We start from the raw sequence: 21197 nt of genomic DNA, 5'->3' as shown, positions 1-21197 counted from the left end.
AATATTTTTTTTTGTGTGTGTTGTAAATAAAATTTATTCTGAAGCAATATTCTCACCAGTGTTCAATCAGCTTTGACATATGCATATTTGTGATATTTTTACCTTTTATAAAGGGCATTTTTCCCCTAATCTTATTAAATATAGGCTATGCTTCAGCTTTCCTTTTATATTCTTGAATTGGATCAATCAATTAAATTAGAAGACGACACTGGCTGTTACCAGTCAAATAAATCAAATAATTTACACTGAAAAATTACAACTGCATTAAATAATGTTTTGAGATTGTTTTAAATATACAAATAAGAAATGCAGGAAAGATGAAACTAAACCACCAGTAGGTGGCAGCAGGTGACGGTCTGAATGAGTTCGTTCAAACGCTGATTCATTCAACAATGAGGTAGGCGTTTACGAATAATTCATTGAATCTTTGATTCAATCGATTCATTCAAAATGCTGAATCATTCACTAACAAGCTGTTGCTGTGACACGCGTTCTGCTATGATCTTTTGGAACTATTTTCGCTGCTGAAATAGAACAAAAACACTCAATATTGCATCTAAAATGTAAGTGACTTAATGTTAATAATTGTTTATGGAACTGTCATATGAAATCAGTGTCATTTTCAGTCTTGATGTTATTCAGGAGAACAGGACTCTTGGGAATGTGACGTTGCAACTGTATCATATTAAAAATATAAATAAACTCCACATTTCTACATTTTTACGGCAGTGTGTTAACTGAGTTTCTCTGTGTGAGCGGCACACATTTGTTTCGATTTCTCCTCGAGAGGCTGCGCGAGCGTCAACAGTGCGTTAGTTACCGTCTGTTCATTATACATTATTATCTTTCACTGACCATCGGCAATTACAGTAATGAATGCAGAATCATTCTTGCATTTGGGTGATTCCCTAGTTATTTTTGTTAATGACGTTTTATCAGGCTACTTGTCCGTCAGACAAGTAAAATTATTTTTCACTTGCCCCTTCAAAAAAATCCACTTGTCCCGGACAAGCGGACAAGCGTTAATGTCGAGCCCTGCTTGTGCAGAGCTGGGGCATATGTATGCTGAATCCGAAATCACATACTCTCTTGTGGCAAGCAGGACGAGGCCGAGAGCCTTGGGAACGGAGCAAGTCTGGTGGCGCAAGTGTTAATAAGCCGACCTCGAGTTTCTCACAGAGAACTGCCACACAAACATAAAACACATAAATGTCCAGGCCTGGTCCTCTTTTGTCCTTTACTGTTGTCGCTATATATATATTAAAATGTAATTTATTCCTGTGATCGAAGCTGACTCTTCAGTGTCACACCCTTTACAGTTATAACAGCTTCAGCTCTTCTGGGAAGGCTTTTTCCACAAGGTTTAGGAGTGTGTTTATGGGGGATTCTTCTAGAAGTGCATTTGTGAGGTCAGGCACTGATGTTGGACGAGAAGGCCTGGCCCTCAGTCTCCGCTCTAATTCATCCCAAAGGTGTTTTATCGGGTTGAGGTCAGGACTCAAGTTCCTCCACACCAAACTCGCTCATCCATGACTTTATGGAGACGCTTTGTGCACTGGTCAGTCTTGTTGGGACAGGAAGGGGCCGTCCACAAACTGTTCACACAAAGTTGGGAGCATGAAATTGTCCAAAATGTCTTGGTGAAGCATTAAAGGGTTAGTTCACCCAAAAATGAAAATTCTGTCATTAATTACTTACCCTCATGTCGTTCGTGGCACAGTTCACTCTCAAGACCCATAAAAGGTACTAAAGGCGTCGTTACAAAGTCCATCTCACTACAGCGGTTCTACAATAACTTTATGAATCGGCGAGAATAGTTTTTGTGCGCAAAAACCCCCCTAAATAACGACTTGTATAGTGATGACGATTTCAAAACACGGCCTCATGAAGCTTCGAAGCGTTATGAATCAGTGAGTCGAATCATGATTCGGATCGTGTGTCAAACCGCCAACCTGCTGAAATTTGGCGATTCAAACTGCTAAATCGACTCACTGATTCATAACGCTTCGAAGCTTCATGAGGCCGTGTTTTGAAATCGTCATCACTATATAAGTCGTTATTTAGGGTTTTTTTTGCGCACAAACTATTCTCGTCACTCCATAAAGTAATTTTAGAACCACTGTAGTGAGATGGACTTTGTAACGACGTCTTTAGTACCTTTTAAGGGTCTTGAGAGTGAACCGTGCCATTGTGCCAATGGAGGCCTTTCAGAGCCATCAGATTTCAACTAAAATATCTTCATTTGTGTTCTGAAGATGAACGAAGGTCCTACGGGTGTCGAACGACATGAGGGTAAGTAATTAATGACAGAATTTTCATTTTTGGGTGATCTAACCCTTTAAGAGTTCCTTTCACTGGAACTAAGGGGCCAACTCCTGAAAAACAACCCCACACCATAATCCCCCCTCCACCAAACTTTACACTCGGCACAATGCAGTCAGGTAAGTCCCGTTCTCCTGGCAACCACCAAACCCAGACTCATCCTTCAGATTGTCAGACAGAGAAGCGTGATTGGTCACTCCAGAGAACACGTCTCCACTGCTCTAGAGTCCAGTGGTGGCGCACTTTACCCCACTGCATCCCACGCTTTGCATTGCACTTGGTGATGTAAGGCTTGGATGAGCCGCTCGTCCATGGAAACCCATTCCATGAAGCTCTACACACTGTTCTTGAGCTCATCTGAAGGCCACAGGAGTTTGGAGGTCTGGAGCTCTTGACTCTGAGGAAAGTTGGCGACTTCTGTGACCCTCAGCATGCGCTGACCCCGCTCTGTGATTTCACTTTGTAGCTGAGTTGCTGTTGTTCCCAATTGCTTCCACTTTGTTATAACACCACTAACAGTTGAGCGTGGAATATTTAGCAGTGAGGAAATTTCCCGAATGGATTATTGCACAGGTGGCCATCGATCACGCTTGAGTTCTCTGAGCTCCTGAGAGCGGCCCATTCTCTCACTAATGTGTGTAGAAGCGTCTGCACTAGTGCTTGATTTATACACCTGTGGCCATGAAGTGATTGAACACCTGAATTCAATGATTTTGGAGGCGTGTCCCAATACTTTTGGCAATAGTGTATATACTGTATACAGTATATGAATTACAACTCCTAAAGCCAATTCTCAATTTGTCCAATCATGTAAAGGCAGAGCCCTTCCCCAGTTCCTAGTCTGGATGATAGACTCATTTTAAGTCATGTATCTCATCTCTCTCTATTTCAGGGGCCACTTTTAAAGCCTCATGAGAAGTAACAGATATATTTTCCAGAATGATGTGTAAGTGATTGTGGAAGTGAATGGAGCTGTAGTAGATTTTGTCTCTAGGGCCATATACATTTTCAGAGCTGTCTGTTTGTTGTTTTGTTTGCATGCGCGAGTGTAATTGTGATCTATGTTGTGTTTGATGTCATAGTAACCGGCTTTTCGATAGCATTTGAGCAATGGCACAGCAACTGTAGCAGTGTCAGAGGTCGTGACCTCTGCTGATGGATGTAATGGTCACCAGTGGAGGAGGAGTTTAGTTACCTTGTCTGGATACTGGTCACAAATACTTTCACCTTTGCCCCCATATATATATGAGTGTTCCTGTGCATGAGTGTCATTTTCAGCATATTGTTTCACACTCGCCCGTAGTGTGAGAGGAGTCCGATATGCTTCAGACGTGAATGACAGCGTTCTCACCTTTGTCGTCGGGCCAAACACTGACCTACTTGTGCTCCGGTTTCCTCTCCACGTCACGTCCAAGGTCCACTCGACGGGGTTCTGGTTTCTCTCACTTTCCATCTCGCAAACCACTTTGCCCAAACCAAAAACCCGCACGCATATACTCTTAACCCCAATCATCAGCCAGACCAGATAGACGTTACCCGTATCAATTATTAAGCATTTAGAATAGCACTCATCTTCGGAAATGTGACCCGTGAGATCAAGGCCTGTGGGGTGTGTAGAATATCTGATAGAGCGGCATTGAGTTACTCCAAAATTCATATTTGATTACCTATTAATTCCTAAGTGATTGTGATTAATCAAGGTGATACTGGAGCGAATAATGTGCGTAAATATCATATTTGCTGTCTTGGACAACATACCGGTTTGTGCTCGCATCTCATCGCCTCATTTTTTGCTGTAGTTTTTCTGCTTGAGTGTGATCTCCGCATTGGCACACCTCTGACAGGAGCTTTGATGGACTCGGAGAACATCGATCACTCCTGTTTTGCGTCCATTTGCATGTATGCGGGCACATTGCTGAAATTGATTAAGAGAGCCTGTCTTGGGATGTCCTTCAGGTGAAAGACTTTCAGGATGCTTTAAAACTCCTCTACTCAAGCGTGAAATAAGGTTTCATACTCCTCTAAAGTACTTGAGAGGACATTTTAACAACATACAACTTTTTTTTTCGCTCCCAATCAGAGGGAGGATTAATTTTTATGGTGATTTCGGTGGCAGGGAAAACATTTTTGGGGAAGTAAGCAAGTCATTTGCTGAAGGATTTCTCATCTTTGAGGTGAGCATGGATTTATTCGACAGATTATAAACAACCTAAAGGCTCTTTAATTGCTTCAAACATAACGTTTGAAAACATTCTAATGACACATTTTATCTTTTCTATAGGAAGCAGGTGTTCAGGTGTGTGTGTCTGTGTGAAAGTGAATAGGTTGCAAGTTACATAAGCGAGGCTTTATCTTATGCTGCACTCGGGAATGATACGGTCACGGTGCGAAACCTATATCCTATAGCAGCAAACATGATAGAAATGGTGACCCGAAGACTGTTACATCAGTGGTTAAATATAGAAATTCAATGTTTAAAAAGGTTACCGTTTGGATTGTTGTTTGTTTGGTGAGTGTGAGCTTCATCAGAGCGCCTGCAGTCACCCTGAGAGGAGATTATGAGATATTGTTGGGACCTGCTGGGTGCCCGACCTTTGAAAGTAGAGCCTGTGAAATGGCTTGATGATAGCAATTTTCTTTCCTGTCTGTGTTGACATATTTCCTAGGACGTATTGGAGGGCTTGGTGACATATTACTATTGCTTATTATCAGAGGTGGGTCATATTATTATTAGGATGGGACGTTCTTTTTGTAGACCATTTTACTGTATACAAAAAATGGGGGTGCACAATATACACTATCATTCATAAGTTTGGAGTTGGTCATTTAAAAAAAAAAAAAGATATATATATTTGAAGAATCTCTTATGCTCACCAAGGCTGCATTTATCTGATTAAAAATACAGTGAAAGCTATACTATTATGAAATATAATTCTAAATAACTTTTTTCTTCCGGAATATATTGTAAAATGAAATGTGATCAAAGCTGAATTTTCAGCATCCTTACTCCAGTCTTCCGAGTCACATGATCCTCCAGAAATCATTCTAATATGATGATTTGATGCTCAAGACACATTTATGATCATTATTAATGTTGAAAACAGTTGTGCTGCTTCATAATATTTTTGTGGTAACTTATTTTCCAGGATTCTTTGATAAATGCAAAGTTCAAAAGAACAGCATTTATTTAAAATCCTTAGCTTTGGGACCATTTTTGGGGATTTCCGCCTGGATTTGGCCTGCCCAAATTGAAAAGCTACCCATACCCACATACAGAGGTTGGAACCCTTTTAAGTTACATAAAACACTGCTAAAAGTGATGAACATTTACGTATATGTCGCCTGAGCTATAATAAACCCCTCCAAAAAAGAGGCGCTTTTTGATTTTTTTTAGTTATACATTCATTTTTGAAAGTGTATAACTCAGGCTCTGTGTGCTCTAGCACCCTGCAGACAGTTTTGGCTGTTTCCACTAGATGGCAGCAAATACTGGAAAAAATCATTTTGTCTGTATCATGTTGTATGCAAGATTTATTCAAATGGATCTGAAGGGAGGAATATTACCTTTTTTATGTAATTTCCGCCTACCCAAATCTCTCTAATATACACGCCAATTCGTATGCCATTTTGGCGTGCTATAAAGACGCATAAACGCTTTTTAGCGTGTTTATCAACGTTGTTTCATTCTATCCCCCTTCACTGCCCCTACCCCTAAACCTACCCATCACACACACACACACACACACACTGCCCCTAAACCTACCCATCACAAGAAACATTCTGCATTTTTACATTTTCAAAATAACCTCATTTATTATGTTTATAAATCCATTTATATTCACGTGGAATCACACGGCGTAGACATGCACACGGATAGCTCAAAATGCGTACAGATAACACGCCATTTGGCTTAAGAAAGTGGCGTGTATTTTTACGCAAAGTCATTATGTCATGTTGCATATACAGTGGTATAAATGCAATATCCCAGTGTCGCAAAATTATTTTTCCAGAGTTTGCTGACATATGCTGGAAAGAGCTAAAACTAGTAACTTCAAAGGGTTTTCTGTAAAATGACACCAAAATTGTGTATTTAGAGACCACTGTATGTGGGTATGGGGAAGCTTTTCAATTTGGGTAGGCCAAATCCAGGCGGAAATGGCCCCAGAGTAATTTAGTGTAAATAAGTTACTTTGTGTAAATTGGCAAGTGATGCATATCTCCAGAAAGTAGAGACTCTAAGCTTTCAAATGGTACCACATGAGGTCAGAGCTCCTCCACAGACATTTAACATTTAAAGTAGAGACTTGATGACGTCATTCCGGACTCTTATCAGGGTCCTTTGAGTTTAAGAAGTTAAAATAGGAATATTTTTTAACATTATAAATGTCTTAACTGGCATTTTTGATCAATTTAATGCATGAAGTTCTTTCAAAATACAAACAAAAGAAGAACAGTCAGATAAATGCGACTATATAATGTTATTTAATATAATTAAGCTGATAAATTATAGCCAAAGAGCCCACATTCTTTCTAGTTGTTAAATACAAATACAATAAAATTTAAAATCCATAAGATTTTCTGGCTTCTAATCTTTTTTTTTTTAATAATACGTTTGTTTTTAATCATTGCACACAGAAATTTTTCTGCATTATTTGTTAATCTTTGACAATTTTCATTTAAAATCTTATAAGAGAAGTTAGATGTATTTTAATGGTTCATTTCTTTATTTTAATAGTTATTCTCCCTAAATAAAATTAGTTTGGATAGACTTTCTCTGCTAAATATAGAGCATATAAAAGCATATAGATGATGCTTAAATCTAAATCTCACCTTTTAACTCGCCTTGTTTATATAGCGCTTTACACAATACAGCTTTACAGTGACACACAAGAAAATAATGATTCAATGATGCAAGCAGAGTTCAATTCTTCTGTAAAATTTACTATAGTAAACAGTCATTATTCAGCTCAGTGTTGATTCAGTTCAGTTCAATAACTGTGTAAAGATAATCAAATATGGAATGAGTTCAGTTGAACCAGCGCTGGAGAGAACAGTGGTGTCAACGTCCAGCTCATCCAATAGTGTCAGGACAGTCAAATGTAGGGCCCTATAATTTCCGCGATCACGGAATCGCGGAATTGGCATATTAACGCGGAATCTAGTGTTAACGCGGAATTTCCTGGAATTTTACTGGAATGAAATGCGGTTTTGTGTGGGAGAAGAATGTATGTCTGGGGAAAATGCAGACCGGGGGAAGCAAATCTGGGCGACACAACCCCTCCCGTCATATCAGCTCCCCCTTCAAAACAATGAAAGCATGGCGAAGCGGCTCCATGGCTCTGCTTTCGTCTGCGAAAAAGTTAAGAAACTGAACGCTAAGCCCTCAGTACCGAGCCGAGCAGTTCCCTCGCAGGGAGTGCTTGCTGTATTTTGCCTTGTTTTTAATGCACTTTAGTGTACTGTATGGAAAATAATGCCTTAAATGAACTTGAGAGAAAATGAGATGCGCGGGTCAGCGCGTCTTATCCACATCATGTTTGGCTGAGGTAGATCTTAAAGTGACAGTAGCACTGATAATGTCTGTCATTAATGTTCAAAGAACAGCGGGAACAGAAGATTGTAGCTTTAATGATGATTAATCTATATTTCACTTATTATTTATGCAGTTAAGAAAGGTGTTGATAACTTTATTCAATTTCTGTGTAGGCTATGTCTGACAGGGAAGGCCATTGGTAAATATAACATTTATTATAATGGGTTTATGTAAAGATTGTTTTAAGTTCACTTAAATTAAAAAAAATGTTTTTTAAAGCCTTGTAAATGTTGAAATTGATAGCTTTCAGTTATACTGTAATGTAACGTCATCAATGTTTCGTAAAGTCAGTGATACTGGCCTTCATTCATAAAAAGATGCCATTACAACACATATTTAAAATATGCTGTCTTTAAATTGTTTCTTCATTAATTTGGAGAGTAACTGAAATTATTACAATATCAAAATATTAAAAACTCCAATGTTTTTAATTGCAATTTAATTGCAAAATTTGATTAATTCGTTTTTTTTTTTATCATCAATTCACAGCACTAATATTTAGTTGTGACTTGAAGTGCTTAGAGTGCAGTGTTATGTTGCATCATCCAGTATTTGTCCTGAAAAGTAAATGTGATGTTTATTACCTCAATACATTTAAGGTCATTCCTATTTTATGTTTTATGTTCTATTATATTAACATTAAAAACACACTCTTTTTACGATTAAAATAACAGTTAAGGGTAAAAAAAAATGAATTCCCAAAAATTTTAACGAAAAAAAAAGAAATTTGCAAAAATTAAAACGGAAAAAACGGAATTTGGGAAAAAATCTAACGGATTTCATAGGGCCCTACGAATGGACTACATTCTCCAGTAACATTAACTAGCATTGACTTACATCCAAGTCTAGCTTGCCATGCCCAACCCTGCCCAGCCCTACAGCCGGACCCAAGAGCTCAGCCAGATCTGGTTTCATCCTCAGCACGCAGGGAGGTTATAAGAGAGCCTGGAGAAAAGAAGACCACACACACAGAGAAAGAGACGGAATCGCTGACCGTGAGTGAGTCTCAGACAGGACGCTACTCATCCTTTGATTGAGCGATCTCAGCGTACTGTGATCGAACCCAGACCGGGGCTCCCCCGGGGCCATGATCGCGGCTCGCAGTAGTTCGGTGGGTCGCGGGGGCCCCGAGGAGCCCTCCAGGCACCGCAGACAGTCAGCTGCTTCTCTGTCAGGGCACCGCGGGCATCGCAGCTCTCAGGAGAGCTCTCGGGACAGCCATGCTCAGCACCGGCAGGCGGCGCTGCTGCGGGCGAGGAGAGCCTTTCTCATCAGGGAGATGGAGACCAACTGGTACTTGAAGCTGTGTGGCCGGGCCAGAGAAGATAGTGTTGCTCATGAGACTGGCATGCCTTACCGGTGAGTCCTGAAAGCAGCACAGTGGAGAATATCACGTGTGAGAAAACCCGGGGCAGTTTTGTTTATTCAGGCCTTAGATATTCTCAGGATTGTCTGTCTCTTTCCACGTTTATTAATATTGTAAGAAAGCAAACACAACGGGGGTTTTATTGCTGTTGTGTGTGTGAGTGAAGCACATGCAAAGTAGCACATTTAGTACATTTATTTTAATAAGCTGTTGCTGGCTGACATTTGTTCATTAAAACAGGTTTTCAATGGGGTATTGCAATCATTGTTCGCTCAAATTTTTGTGAATAAAATGAAAATATGTGTTTGACAAAGATACAATATAAACGCATTTTTCAGGCAAAGATGAAGTTATGAAAATGCTTTATTTACCCTCCAAAATTAAAATGTACACAAAAAAATTAAAAGATTCTATATGGCACCAAAAATGGTTCTTGGCTCGTAATCATAGGGGAACCTTTTTTAGTGCTATATAGCACCAATTTTGGTGCTTCAGTGGTTCTTCAGAGATGCTTTATAGCACCTTAGTCAAAGAACCGCTGAAGAACCGCTGAAGAACCGCTGAAGAACCGGTGAAGAACCACTGAAGAACCGCTGAAGAACCACTGAAGCACCAAAATTGGTGCTATATAGCACTAAAAAAGGTTCCCCTATGATTACGAGCCAAGAACCATTTTTGGTGCCATATAGAACCTTTTTTTATTGTAGAAAGTAATGTATATGAATATAATATGAGTATAATAATAACCAGTGCAAGTATATACACTACCATTCAAAGGTTTGGGGTCAGTATGATTTGTTTTTTAAAGAAATTAATACTTTTATTCAGCAAGGATGCATTAAATTGATCAAAAGTACACTCTAAAAAAAAAGGTTCTATATGGCACCAAAAATGGTTCTTGGCTCGTAATCATAGGGGAACCTTTTTTAGTGCTATATAGCACCATTTTTGGTGCTTCAGTGGTTCTTCAGAGGTTCTTCAGCGGTTCTTCAGAGGTTCTTCACCGGTTCTTTGACTAAGGTGCTATATAGCACCTCTGAAGAAGCGCTGAAGAACCTCTGAAGCACCAAAATTGGTGCTATATAGCACTAAAAAAGGTTCCCCTATGATTACGAGCCTTTTTTTTTAGAGTGCACTCTAAAAAAAAAAAAAGGTTCTATATGGCACCAAAATAGTTCTTGGCTCGTAATCATAGGGGAACCTTTTTTAGTGCTATATAGCACCAATTTTGGTGCTTCAGTGGTTCTTCAGAGGTTCTTCACCGGTTCTTCAGAGGTTCTTCACCGGTTCTTCAGAGGTTCTTCAGCGGTTCTTTGACTAAGGTGCTATATAGCACCTCTGAAGAACCACTGAAGCACCAAAATTGGTGCTATATAGCACTAAAAAAGGTTCCCTTATGATTACGAGACTTTTTTTTTTAGAGTGTACTTACCAAGAGGTCCATGACCCGAAAAAGGCTGAAGACCCCTGATCTTTTGTGCAGTTATTCTCAGCTGTCCTATGATTGTGTGAATTTGATAATCTATGGGAAAGTATGTATAAACATGATCTCTATTCTTAGAGCATGTCTTCTTTCTGTCTTACGTTCTGATTGAGGTTAGGTTGAAACCCGAGCATGTCAACACAGTAATCCTTGCAGTTTCAGGCCTTTGACCCTCAAGCTCCGCGAATGACTGACATTCTCACCTGTGTGCAAACTGACATCACATCTTTAAAGGGTTATTTCAACAAAAAAAAATGATTCTGTCATTAATTACTCACCCTAACTTTGTTTCAAACCCATAAGACCCTTTGGAACACAAATTAAGATATTTTGAATTAAATCTGAGAGCTTTCTGTCCCTCCATTTGAGCTTCTGAAGAACCAATGAGGTTCATTCTCGTGTTATGCAGCACGTTTGAGCTTCTGAAGAACCAATGAGGTTCATTCTCGTGTTACGCCACACGTTTGAGCTTCTGAAGAACCAATGAGGTTCATTCTTGTGTTACGCCACACGTTTGAGCTTCTGAAGAACCAATGAGGTTCATTCTCGTGTTACGCCACACATTTGAGCTTCTGAAGAACCAATGAGGTTCATTCTCGTGTTACGCCACACGTTTGAGCTTCTGAAGAACCAATGAGGTTCATTCTCGTGTTACGCCACACGTTTGAGCTTCTGAAGAACCAATGAGGTTCATTCTCGTGTTACGCCACACATTTGAGCTTCTGAAGAACCAATGAGGTTCATTCTCGTGTTACGCCACACGTTTGAGCTTCTGAAGAACCAATGAGGTTCATTCTCGTGTTACGCCACACGTTTGAGCTTCTGAAGAACCAATGAGGTTCATTCTCGTGTTACGCCACACATTTGAGCTTCTGAAGAACCAATGAGGTTCATTCTCGTGTTACGCCACACGTTTGAGCTTCTGAAGAACCAATGAGGTTCATTCTCGTGTTACGCCACACGTTTGAGCTTCTGAAGAACCAATGAGGTTCATTCTCGTGTTACGCCACACGTTTGAGCTTCTGAAGAACCAATGAGGTTCATTCTCGTGTTACGCCACACATTTGAGCTTCTGAAGAACCAATGAGGTTCATTCTTGTGTTACGCCACACGTTTGAGCTTCTGAAGAACCAATGAGGTTCATTCTCGTGTTACGCCACACGTTTGAGCTTCTGAAGAACCAATGAGGTTCATTCTCGTGTTACGCAGCACGTTTGAGCTTCTGAAGAACCAATGAGGTTCATTCTCGTGTTACGCCACACGTTTGAGCTTCTGTTTATGTTCACTGATCAATGTTTATATGTGAATAAGAGCCTAAATTCAATCTGTTCATCCTATAAAGCGATCAACATGAGGGTGATTGATTAATGACAATTTCAAAAATTTTGGGCGAACTATTCCTTTAACATTCCAGTTTTAAAGTATGGAAACAAAAGTGAGATTTCAATATAAATTCAAAGATTTCTCATCAAATTCTTTCAAGACCAAATTATCTGAGCTGTACTCTTCACATTCATGTCATTCATTTTATAGCTGTACTGTACATCAACATTAGTCTTATTTGTTATTATTTTTCCTAAGGAATTCAACAAGTAGTTCATGATGCAGCACTGCCTGGTTAATTAGATATTCCCACTCCACATGAAGGCCAAAACTGGGATTTTTGTGAGCGTTTGAGGGAATTTTGTTTCTAACTCTCTTTTGGGATGTTTGACATTACGAGAGCTCCAACCCAAATCCTTTCTTACATAGTGTCTTACATTCTGGCAGCCTGTCCTTGAGCTGATTTTGCTTTTATGTCCTTAAGAAAATGAAGCATGCAGATAAGGCTAATGGGTTTGAAGCCAGAGGCCCACGGCTGTATTATGCGAGATTGCGGTCGCCTTTTATTCTATTTTTCTTAAAGCTGAAAGTTTATCTGCTAAAATAGGTCTCGAGACCTAGACGGAGCACAAGACAGACAGAGAGATGCATGGTATATTTAGTCTTATCAAGTTTCATGCTAATTTACTACAGCTTCATAATTACAATGACAAGCATTTATAATGAACTAGAAATATTCATTTTGCATTTATTGATGGAAAATTGGAGTACGTATTATTTTGAAACCTGGAGCCAAATACCTAGCTCACGTTTTTGTTGCCATTATTCATTATTTATATTTTTTTTGATGCATTTGGATGCAAAAATATTTTGTCATACTTTCATAATTTTATTTATAATATAAATCGTTCGTTTTTTTCACATATTATTTGGTTTGCATTAATGGAATGACAAAATTATGTTTTGTGCACACAGTTATTAAGCCTGTATTCTTCAGGAGACATTTTGTTACTGATCTGAACTCTTAAGTTTTAATACCTGCAGGGAAAAATCAATAAAATGCAATTAAGGATATTTAAGTGGTTGCAGTGAGAACATTTCATTTTGATAGGGGGGATTGATCTGCCAAGTTTAATGACACAGATATCATAGCCTTGCTTTAAAATGAACACTTGAGGAAACATTCTTTTTAAAGTATGTTTTTAGAAACCGTGGCTCTCATTAACCGTGCATATGCAAAATTTGCATGTGAAATCTGCATACAAATATTTTCACGAAACAAATCATGATTCACCAATAATGTTTATACCAAAATATATTCTAAATTTTACGGGGAAAAAATTAATAACCGCTGAAATCACGCATACACAAAAATCACATACTCTGGGTGGCTTTTGTGTTAAGATGATAAAATGAATATACATTTTAAAATGGCATTTTCTGCTGCAAGGTTTTTCTGTATAACAATGCAGATACGCATATGTGGCTAATGATGTGTGTGGGTCTGTATAAAAGAAGTTTATTGCGTTTGAACTGGTTTTGAGGATATTACTGTGCATGCTCACAGATGAGAACAAGTTTTTAGAGAGACTGAGTGACAAAAAGCTGTAAAGGAAATGTGCAGAAACCCATATATGGAGGTGGTTTGGGCGTGTTTTATGCAAATGACTAAACTCGGGCAAATGGTCGCTCATTTTGAATATACTTTGGGATTTTAGAATACTCCAAATCAATTAACTTTTGAACGAGGTTAAGGACAAATTCATGTGCGCAAGCATGTGTTGTGAGTAGGGATGCACCGATATGACATTTTAACCGATACCGATAACCGATAATTCTTTATACTTGAAAGCTGAGAACCGATATATTGGCAGATAAATCTAAATCCCAATTTAGAGCCTGATTACAAAATCAAAAGTCTGACCATTAAAATCCATGTCCCAAACACACAATTATGATTATGACTCATTATGTAGCCTTTATGACAGACTGAACAGTATTTGACTTCTTGAAGTGATTCCAATCATATTTCAATCATATTCAAACCCATCATGGTGAACAGTGCGCATCTGAAGTGTCTCAGCTGAAGGAAATAATACATTATTTGTCAGCTTTAATATATCGGACAAATTTTCTTATCGGGCCAATAACATTAAAAACGGACATATATCGTCCGATACCGATATGGTGGCCGATATATCATGCATTCGTAGTTGTGAGTTAGGTGAAGTTTTTTGTGAGAAGTTCTCCTGTGCATATTTACAAAAATAATCCATGTAATTATTCGTAAAGGATACCCAGTGTATCTCTTGAAGCTGATAGTGTGACTGATAAACAGTTCTGGGTAGATTACTTACAAATCGTAGTTTGGTGACTGATTCTAAATTACATGATGTAATCCATTACATTACACATTTTAGGAAATCAAATCTGACTACTTTTAGATTACTTTTGACCTAACATTTATTTGAATAGGATAATCTGGTACCATATTGATTAGGGATGCACCGATATGAGAATTTTGGCTGATACCGATAACCGATAATTCTTTATATTTGAAAGCCGATAACCGATATATATTGGCCGATAAATCTAAATCCAACTTTTTAGATAATATTTGAGAGTCTGATTACAAAACTCAAAAGTCTCAGCACTAAAAGCCATGTCCCAAACACACAATTATGATGTGCTCATTATAATTTTATGTAGCCTATATGACAGACTGAACTGTATTTGCCTTTTTGAAGTGATTCCAATCATATTTCAAGCAATTCAAAACCATCATGGCGAATATTGCGCATCTGAAGTGTCTGGGGGAAATAATCCATTAATTATCAGCTTTAATATATCGGCCAAATTTTATTATCAGGCCGATAACAATAACATTAAAAATTAACATATATCGGCCGATACTGATATGGTGGCTGATATATCGTGCATCCCTTATATTGACATAAAAATACAAAGAGAAAGAAAATATGTTCCAACAACATAAAGTGCATTAAATACATTACGTCAGGGTTTCTGAGACTGCGTTTCTAGAAGGAAATGCATGGGGTTTGTGAGTTTAATGAAAAGCTATTAATTAAATAATAAAAAAACGTATGTAAGCAAATTTAAAAGATAACTAAGTAGTAGGGAGAATCAATGAATTATTAATAATTTACTGACATTGTGAGAATAACATGTAATCAATAAAAAAAGTAACTGTAGATTACGAGTATATTAAAATGTAATGTAATCTAATTACAAGTAGCGTTGCAAAGTTTCCAGAAATGTTCAGCCCCTTTGCAACCCTTATTAGAAGTACTCCATTTTACTCAAGTTCACATGTAATCAGTTACTACCCATGTTATTTTAATCTTTTGTTTGGATTTCTGTGACCTAGAAACACTGGTTATAACCAATTAACATTTTTAATGGCTCAATTTTCTTTAAAGTACAGAGGAATTCTGCCAAAGTTTTATGTTTATGGCAGCATCCGTCAGCAGTACAACATGCATTTCTCTCTTCTCAAGCTGTTAACATTAAAGCGCTAATAAGCTGCAAGTGTTCGGCCATAATTAGTCTCACACAGATCAGATTTAATAACAACAAGAGCTGTGAGTTGAAGGACATATATGACACCACCAGTGGCCTTCACTCCGAAAATGATTACCCTTCCAGCAGTGTTCTGATCATTTAATCCAAGTAGCAATACAATTGCAGATAATTATCTTTAATGGCAAATAACTGTGTGAGGTCTGTTACAACTCGACCCTCATTTATGCATCTCAAGCACAGACACTGATCATTTGTGCTTTAGAAATGGAGCGGAAAAGGATGCTTAAACAGGGACAATGAATGGCTAACTTATGAAAAGAGGGCCCTGCTTTGCCTTAGGTTTCTCCTTGGATATATAAAGTTTAATGCACAGCTCTCTGGAATACTTGATTCTGATTGTTGGAATTCTGTGGCCAGATATAACTAACCGTATAATTCGATTTTCTACACTGTAGAGCAAGTTCACATGCAAAAATATTGTTTATCAATTATAGTACTATTTTTTTTTTTTAATGACCGATATCCAATATTTGGCCGATATTAAAATCCTATGTTATTTTGTCTAAATTAATTAAAAATGAAAACACTAAAACTGTTAGTTTTAACAAAAAATGGGAGTATTATTATGTTTAATGGATGATTGATATATTTAATGGAAGTTTCAAGAACTGTGTTCTTCAATTAAGAACAACAGATAGTGAGTAGGAAAAATATCTTTATTATCATATTTGTGTTTAATTTTTTAATTATGATTATATGTTATATATGGCAGCATCTAATGCAGCTGAAGCTGACAAGTCCATTGTTTGCCTGTAAAGAAAGAGAAAGGTGGTTAAATGATTATTTATGATGTTATGTCCAAGAAGTGGATATGTATGTATTAATTATGTATATGTGAAGATGGTGGTATTTACCCATTATTTGGTTCATGGCCTATAATAAGTTAACCAAGGGTGCGTTTAACTCCACTTTTAGACATGCACTCACAAACTTCCCTAAAGGTCCCGATATACTTCAAGGGAAATCGAAGAACAAACTGGTGTGACGTAATTTCAAACAAAATCAGGCCAAAACATGCGCATACTGCATGAATGAGTTTCCCCACTGTTGTTGCATAATAACCATCCTCCTTTTCTTTGTTTTAAAAAGCAGACTTAATATTTTTCTATTTCATGTTGCTTATATTTATCAAACCGTAAAAACGGCCATTCCAGAGCCCAAAACAAGTGGTCTTTGGAGTCCGAGACAAGGACTGGTGGGCCCGTTGTCCTGCTCCACTTCACAGACGATGAGTGGAAACAGAATTTTAGAATGACAGGACAATCATTTATGACACTTTATCAACAGGAAGAACAGCTTGTTCCGCGCGTCATACGTCATTACGCTATTTCTACACCATTGCTTATGCTTATGATTTATATGATGTTTAATGTTGATGATCCCGTTATTTTACATATGCATATGATTACATATGATACCGCTTGTTTCTGCTTCTTCTTCGTCTGTGTTTTGATCAGGAGATTCAGTTCTCTTTCAGAAGATGTGTAATATCCTTTTTGGCACTGTAAATAAATACCACTATTGCACTAACTGAGCCATCATTCTATTTTTTGGACATTTTCCACATCTCTTTTTTACATTTTAAAAGGCCCCATATAAAGTTTTTCGAGGCCCCTTACATGAGTACCTCTTAGGGTTGCCTCCCGTCTCGTGAAATACGGAATCGTCCCGTATTTACAAGTAAAATGACTTTTTTGTCCTGTATTTGTCCTGTATTTTACATAGGTCCACACATAGTTCAATAAACACATAAGGATTTTGCAGTGTGGAGAATACTGATAGCAAATATAAAGAACTCAATTTCACAATAAGTAGTAGAGAAGCTCATTTGCTTTGTTGACATAGCGGAGGAGTCTCGAGAACATGAGCTGTAAACTTGCTTGCATCCACCGTTTGAACGCAAAAGAATCTCCAGATTTAGAACTGAATAGAAAAAAGGTATCAGTGGGTCTGTCCAGTAACTGCACCCTTATAGAGAAGCATTTCAGTGTCTCAGACTGTCTTAAAGCACCATGCGGTGACCGACACATCCGTGCTTCTAAAGGTACGGTCTATAGTTTTTTTTTATGGACAATATATTAATATAATATTCCATACATTATCAGATCTTGGCAGACAGAATTATTATATTTTTTTAGACAGGTTAATTAATAGATTATAGCCTAATTAATGTTATTATTAATTTATCATTTAGCTAGGCTATATTAATCATACATAATAAATAATCCTGTCATATAAAGTTTATGACATTTAAAAGAAAATATTTAGATAAGAATGGGACAAATAATTACATTAAAATATAGTCATAATTTAAGTAAATTAAAAAAAAAAATACATTTTTGAATTTCAAAATTGTCAAAAAAAGTGATTAGTGGTTCAGAATGACTGCTTAAAGGGACAATTCACCCAAAAATGAAAATTCTGTCATTATATTTACTCACCCTCAAGTTGTTCCAAACATGTACACATTTCTTTGTTATGTTGAACACATATGAAGATTCATTCCTACTATGGAAGTCAATGGTGACCCAAAGCAGCCTGGGTACAAACTTTCTTTAAAATATCTTCTTTTGTGCTCAGCAGAAGAATGAAACTCATACAGGTTTGGAGCATCACAGGGGCGAGTAAATGATGACAGAATTTTCATTTTTGGGTGAACTGCGTCATACACGGACAGATTATTACGTGTTTATTGTAAAAGAGCCTAGTGTCACATCAATAAAGCTTTTATTCACAAATGTCTGCTCAGATGCTATAAATATAGTACCAGTCAAATGTATTTTGCTTCATTTTGATATTTAAATATTATAGCCTAATGTTTTTTTTAATTTAATATCAAAGTTTGTCAGAAATGATTCTGGGGTTTTGTTTTTGTAGAAAGTGATTTTTTGTTTTGTAGAAAGAGAATTGCTTTCTTTAAAGGGAATTTCATTTTGTATAAATTGTATCTGAATTTTAATTATTTATTTATTTTAGCATGAGACTACTTTTAAAAACACAAAAAATAGTACATTAAATGTAGAAAAATGCTTTTCTTAGTAATTTGTCTTGTTTCTAGTCTAAATATTTAAACATTCTTAAATCAAGATGCTTTTACTAGATAAGTACAATTTCAACTAAATAAGAAGAGCATTTTTTTTGCTCTCTCAGTCAGGTATGAAGCTCATTCATTATGCAGCTCATTAAGCGGGCTATTATGTTCTTTTGTCCTCTCAGGTGATATCCATCATTATTCATTAGCTATCACGCCTCCTCGCGAATCCTGGCTTTGTGAAGAAAAACTGTCTTACAATTTTTAAATCAGTGTATTGTTTTATGTGAATGAGTAGGCTCAATGATTCTCACATCAGTTTGAAGCAAAAACTCTTGGCAACAACACCCATTAGTCAAAAGTCTTGTGGACACATATCTATTGTGTGTTTTGAGGCCTTAATTTGAAAGCAATTTTTTTTGTTTTTTCAAAAATCATGCATAAACATTTTTCTCTCAAAAATACAAGCATGTACATACATGTTGCTCACATATTATGGTAGCCCAGTTTGTGCTGAATACAGTGTAATTACACTTTTTTACACATGTCAAAACTTCTAAAGGGCCCCAAAACAGCTCAGACTCCTAGGGGTTAAAGTGCACCAAATAGACTACCAAAGAGTTCTTTAGAAATAAATAAAATGTAAAATAATATCAAATGTGTTCTGTTGCAAGTTCACATATTGATCTCATGTTTTCATATGGTTTGTTGTTGAGCTGTCAAGTTGTCATTGTTGAAATAATCAGTTCATGCGTGAATGGGTGTCCCTTATTTTGCCACATTGAAGATGTCAACCCTAGTACCTCTGTACTCAAGAATTGGCCGATATGGTACTGATAGATTGAATAATGCAATATTATTGCACAATAAACATATTCCGGGTGATTATGGATTAATCCCGCTCAACCCGTCTGGCTTTATGTAAGTTATCTGTTCTCGTTCATGAACTCTGTGCTCTTGGGAAAGTCCTGCAAGTGTGAAAATTCATTCGGGTTATTTAAAGGACTCCGTCTGTCTCCTAAAAATAAACTTAAACAAAAGCATAACAGACAACTACTACCACAGATGACCAGTTTTCCACCGCCGCTAATTCTGAATGCACACAGCTATCCATCAATGCCTCGCTGTGGACTTTTCTTGATTTGCGATATGTGCGTGACTTTGTCAGAGAGTGTGTATGGATTACTGTGTGTGTTTGTTGGCTCGTCTCCATGGAATTCTGGCCGGGATGATCAAGCATGCTGATATATCTAGATATGGGAAAGAGAGCCTGTTCCAGAGGATTGTGGGAATGAGGGGATGTCATAGTTGTAGTTCCAGCACTAGCTGAGGGTCAAAGGTCGACTGTTGACTAGGTCTACTGTATCTGTGGAGGCATGAAAGAAGGATAAGAACATAGTAGGGGAGGGAGAGAGAGGTGGAGCGACAGAGATGGAAAGGGTGGGAGGGATGGAGGGAGAGATACAGGCAGGGAAAATGTCCCAGATTCCCATGGTGTTTATTAGAGAGTGAATCGACTGCAGTTCAGATGTGCAACTGACAGGACGGTGAGACCGATTCAATCACGGGATATTTTTACAGGACTCTGGGAAACTTGACGTCCAGGTTGTTTTGTTTCTTCCAAAGGGTTAAATACTGAAGAAGTTTGTTTCCTGTGGGCCTGCTTGGACAGTGTATGGACGTGACTGAGAGAGATGTACTTGTACAAAGCCACTTGTCCTGATATCCCCGCTCCAAAGCAGAAGGGCGGGCAGAAGGAGAAGGGTCAGAGCCGCTGCGGCAAGCAGAACGCCGGAGCCAAACTTTATCCTCCTCTCGTGTGTCTGCGTTCCAACTCTCAGGTAGAAATAAAACATCTGGAGGAGTTCCTCAACGTACATGCAGTCTCAATACAGGATTCTGTCCGAGCCAGGACGGGCATGGCCTACAGGTACACACACCGAGCAAAGCGCAGAGAGTCCTGTTCATACACACCAAATTTCATTTCCTTTGGGTTTACTTGTCGTTACTTGATGTCTGAATGTATATATAAAGCTCTCTTTGACAGTTGTTATCATAGGAAGTTATCAAAAGAAGTACTGAGAGTGGGAGGAAAGTGTCTTTTAAAACTCCTGCTGTTCCTCTTTTCGCCCACATGTGGTTATACATCGTGTTCTCTTCTGAGTGACGTTGCCAGAGGAAGATGTTTCCATTGTTCTCATTTGTGCTCATTACCGTTCTGCACGTTTTTTTATTAGCTCCCACAGGGAAATCAGGAGAGCTGATTGCCCCAAGTCAAAAGCTCTGTAAAGTCATTTATTCATTTAGCGGACGCTTTTATCTAAAGATGCTGTGGCAAAAAGTGATTCATCCTTGGAGACAGTAACTTAAGATATGCAATATAAAGTTACAGAAAACTACAGATCATTTTACTGCTTTTCTTACTTAGTATTTTTGTCTTGTTTTCAGTCCAAATACCTAAAAAAAATCTTACATT

The 21197-nt window shown here is 37.8% G+C and overlaps 1 protein-coding gene across 2 annotated transcripts in view; it reads left to right on the top strand.

Annotated features, from left to right (window-relative positions):
* Positions 1 to 9002: 9002 nt before the first annotated feature.
* kcnab1a (potassium voltage-gated channel subfamily A regulatory beta subunit 1a) overlaps positions 9003 to 21197 on the top strand; it is a gene marked incomplete at both ends in the record, with an annotated part of 179998 nt that continues 167803 nt past the window's right edge. The window contains one exon of one of the 2 annotated variants that reach the window (XM_079825788.1): positions 9003 to 9274. In XM_079825788.1, coding sequence (XP_079681914.1) covers positions 9003 to 9274 — 272 coding nt within the window. Of the gene's footprint in view, positions 9275 to 20415; positions 20652 to 21197 lie in introns of those variants that run through there. The other variant, XM_079825789.1, reaches the window with a different exon arrangement.

Source organism: Gobio gobio (assembly GCF_949357685.1).
Source record: "Gobio gobio genome assembly, chromosome: 9".
Taxonomy (NCBI): domain Eukaryota; kingdom Metazoa; phylum Chordata; class Actinopteri; order Cypriniformes; family Gobionidae; genus Gobio; species Gobio gobio.
This window is presented reverse-complemented; position numbering and strand designations above follow the sequence as displayed.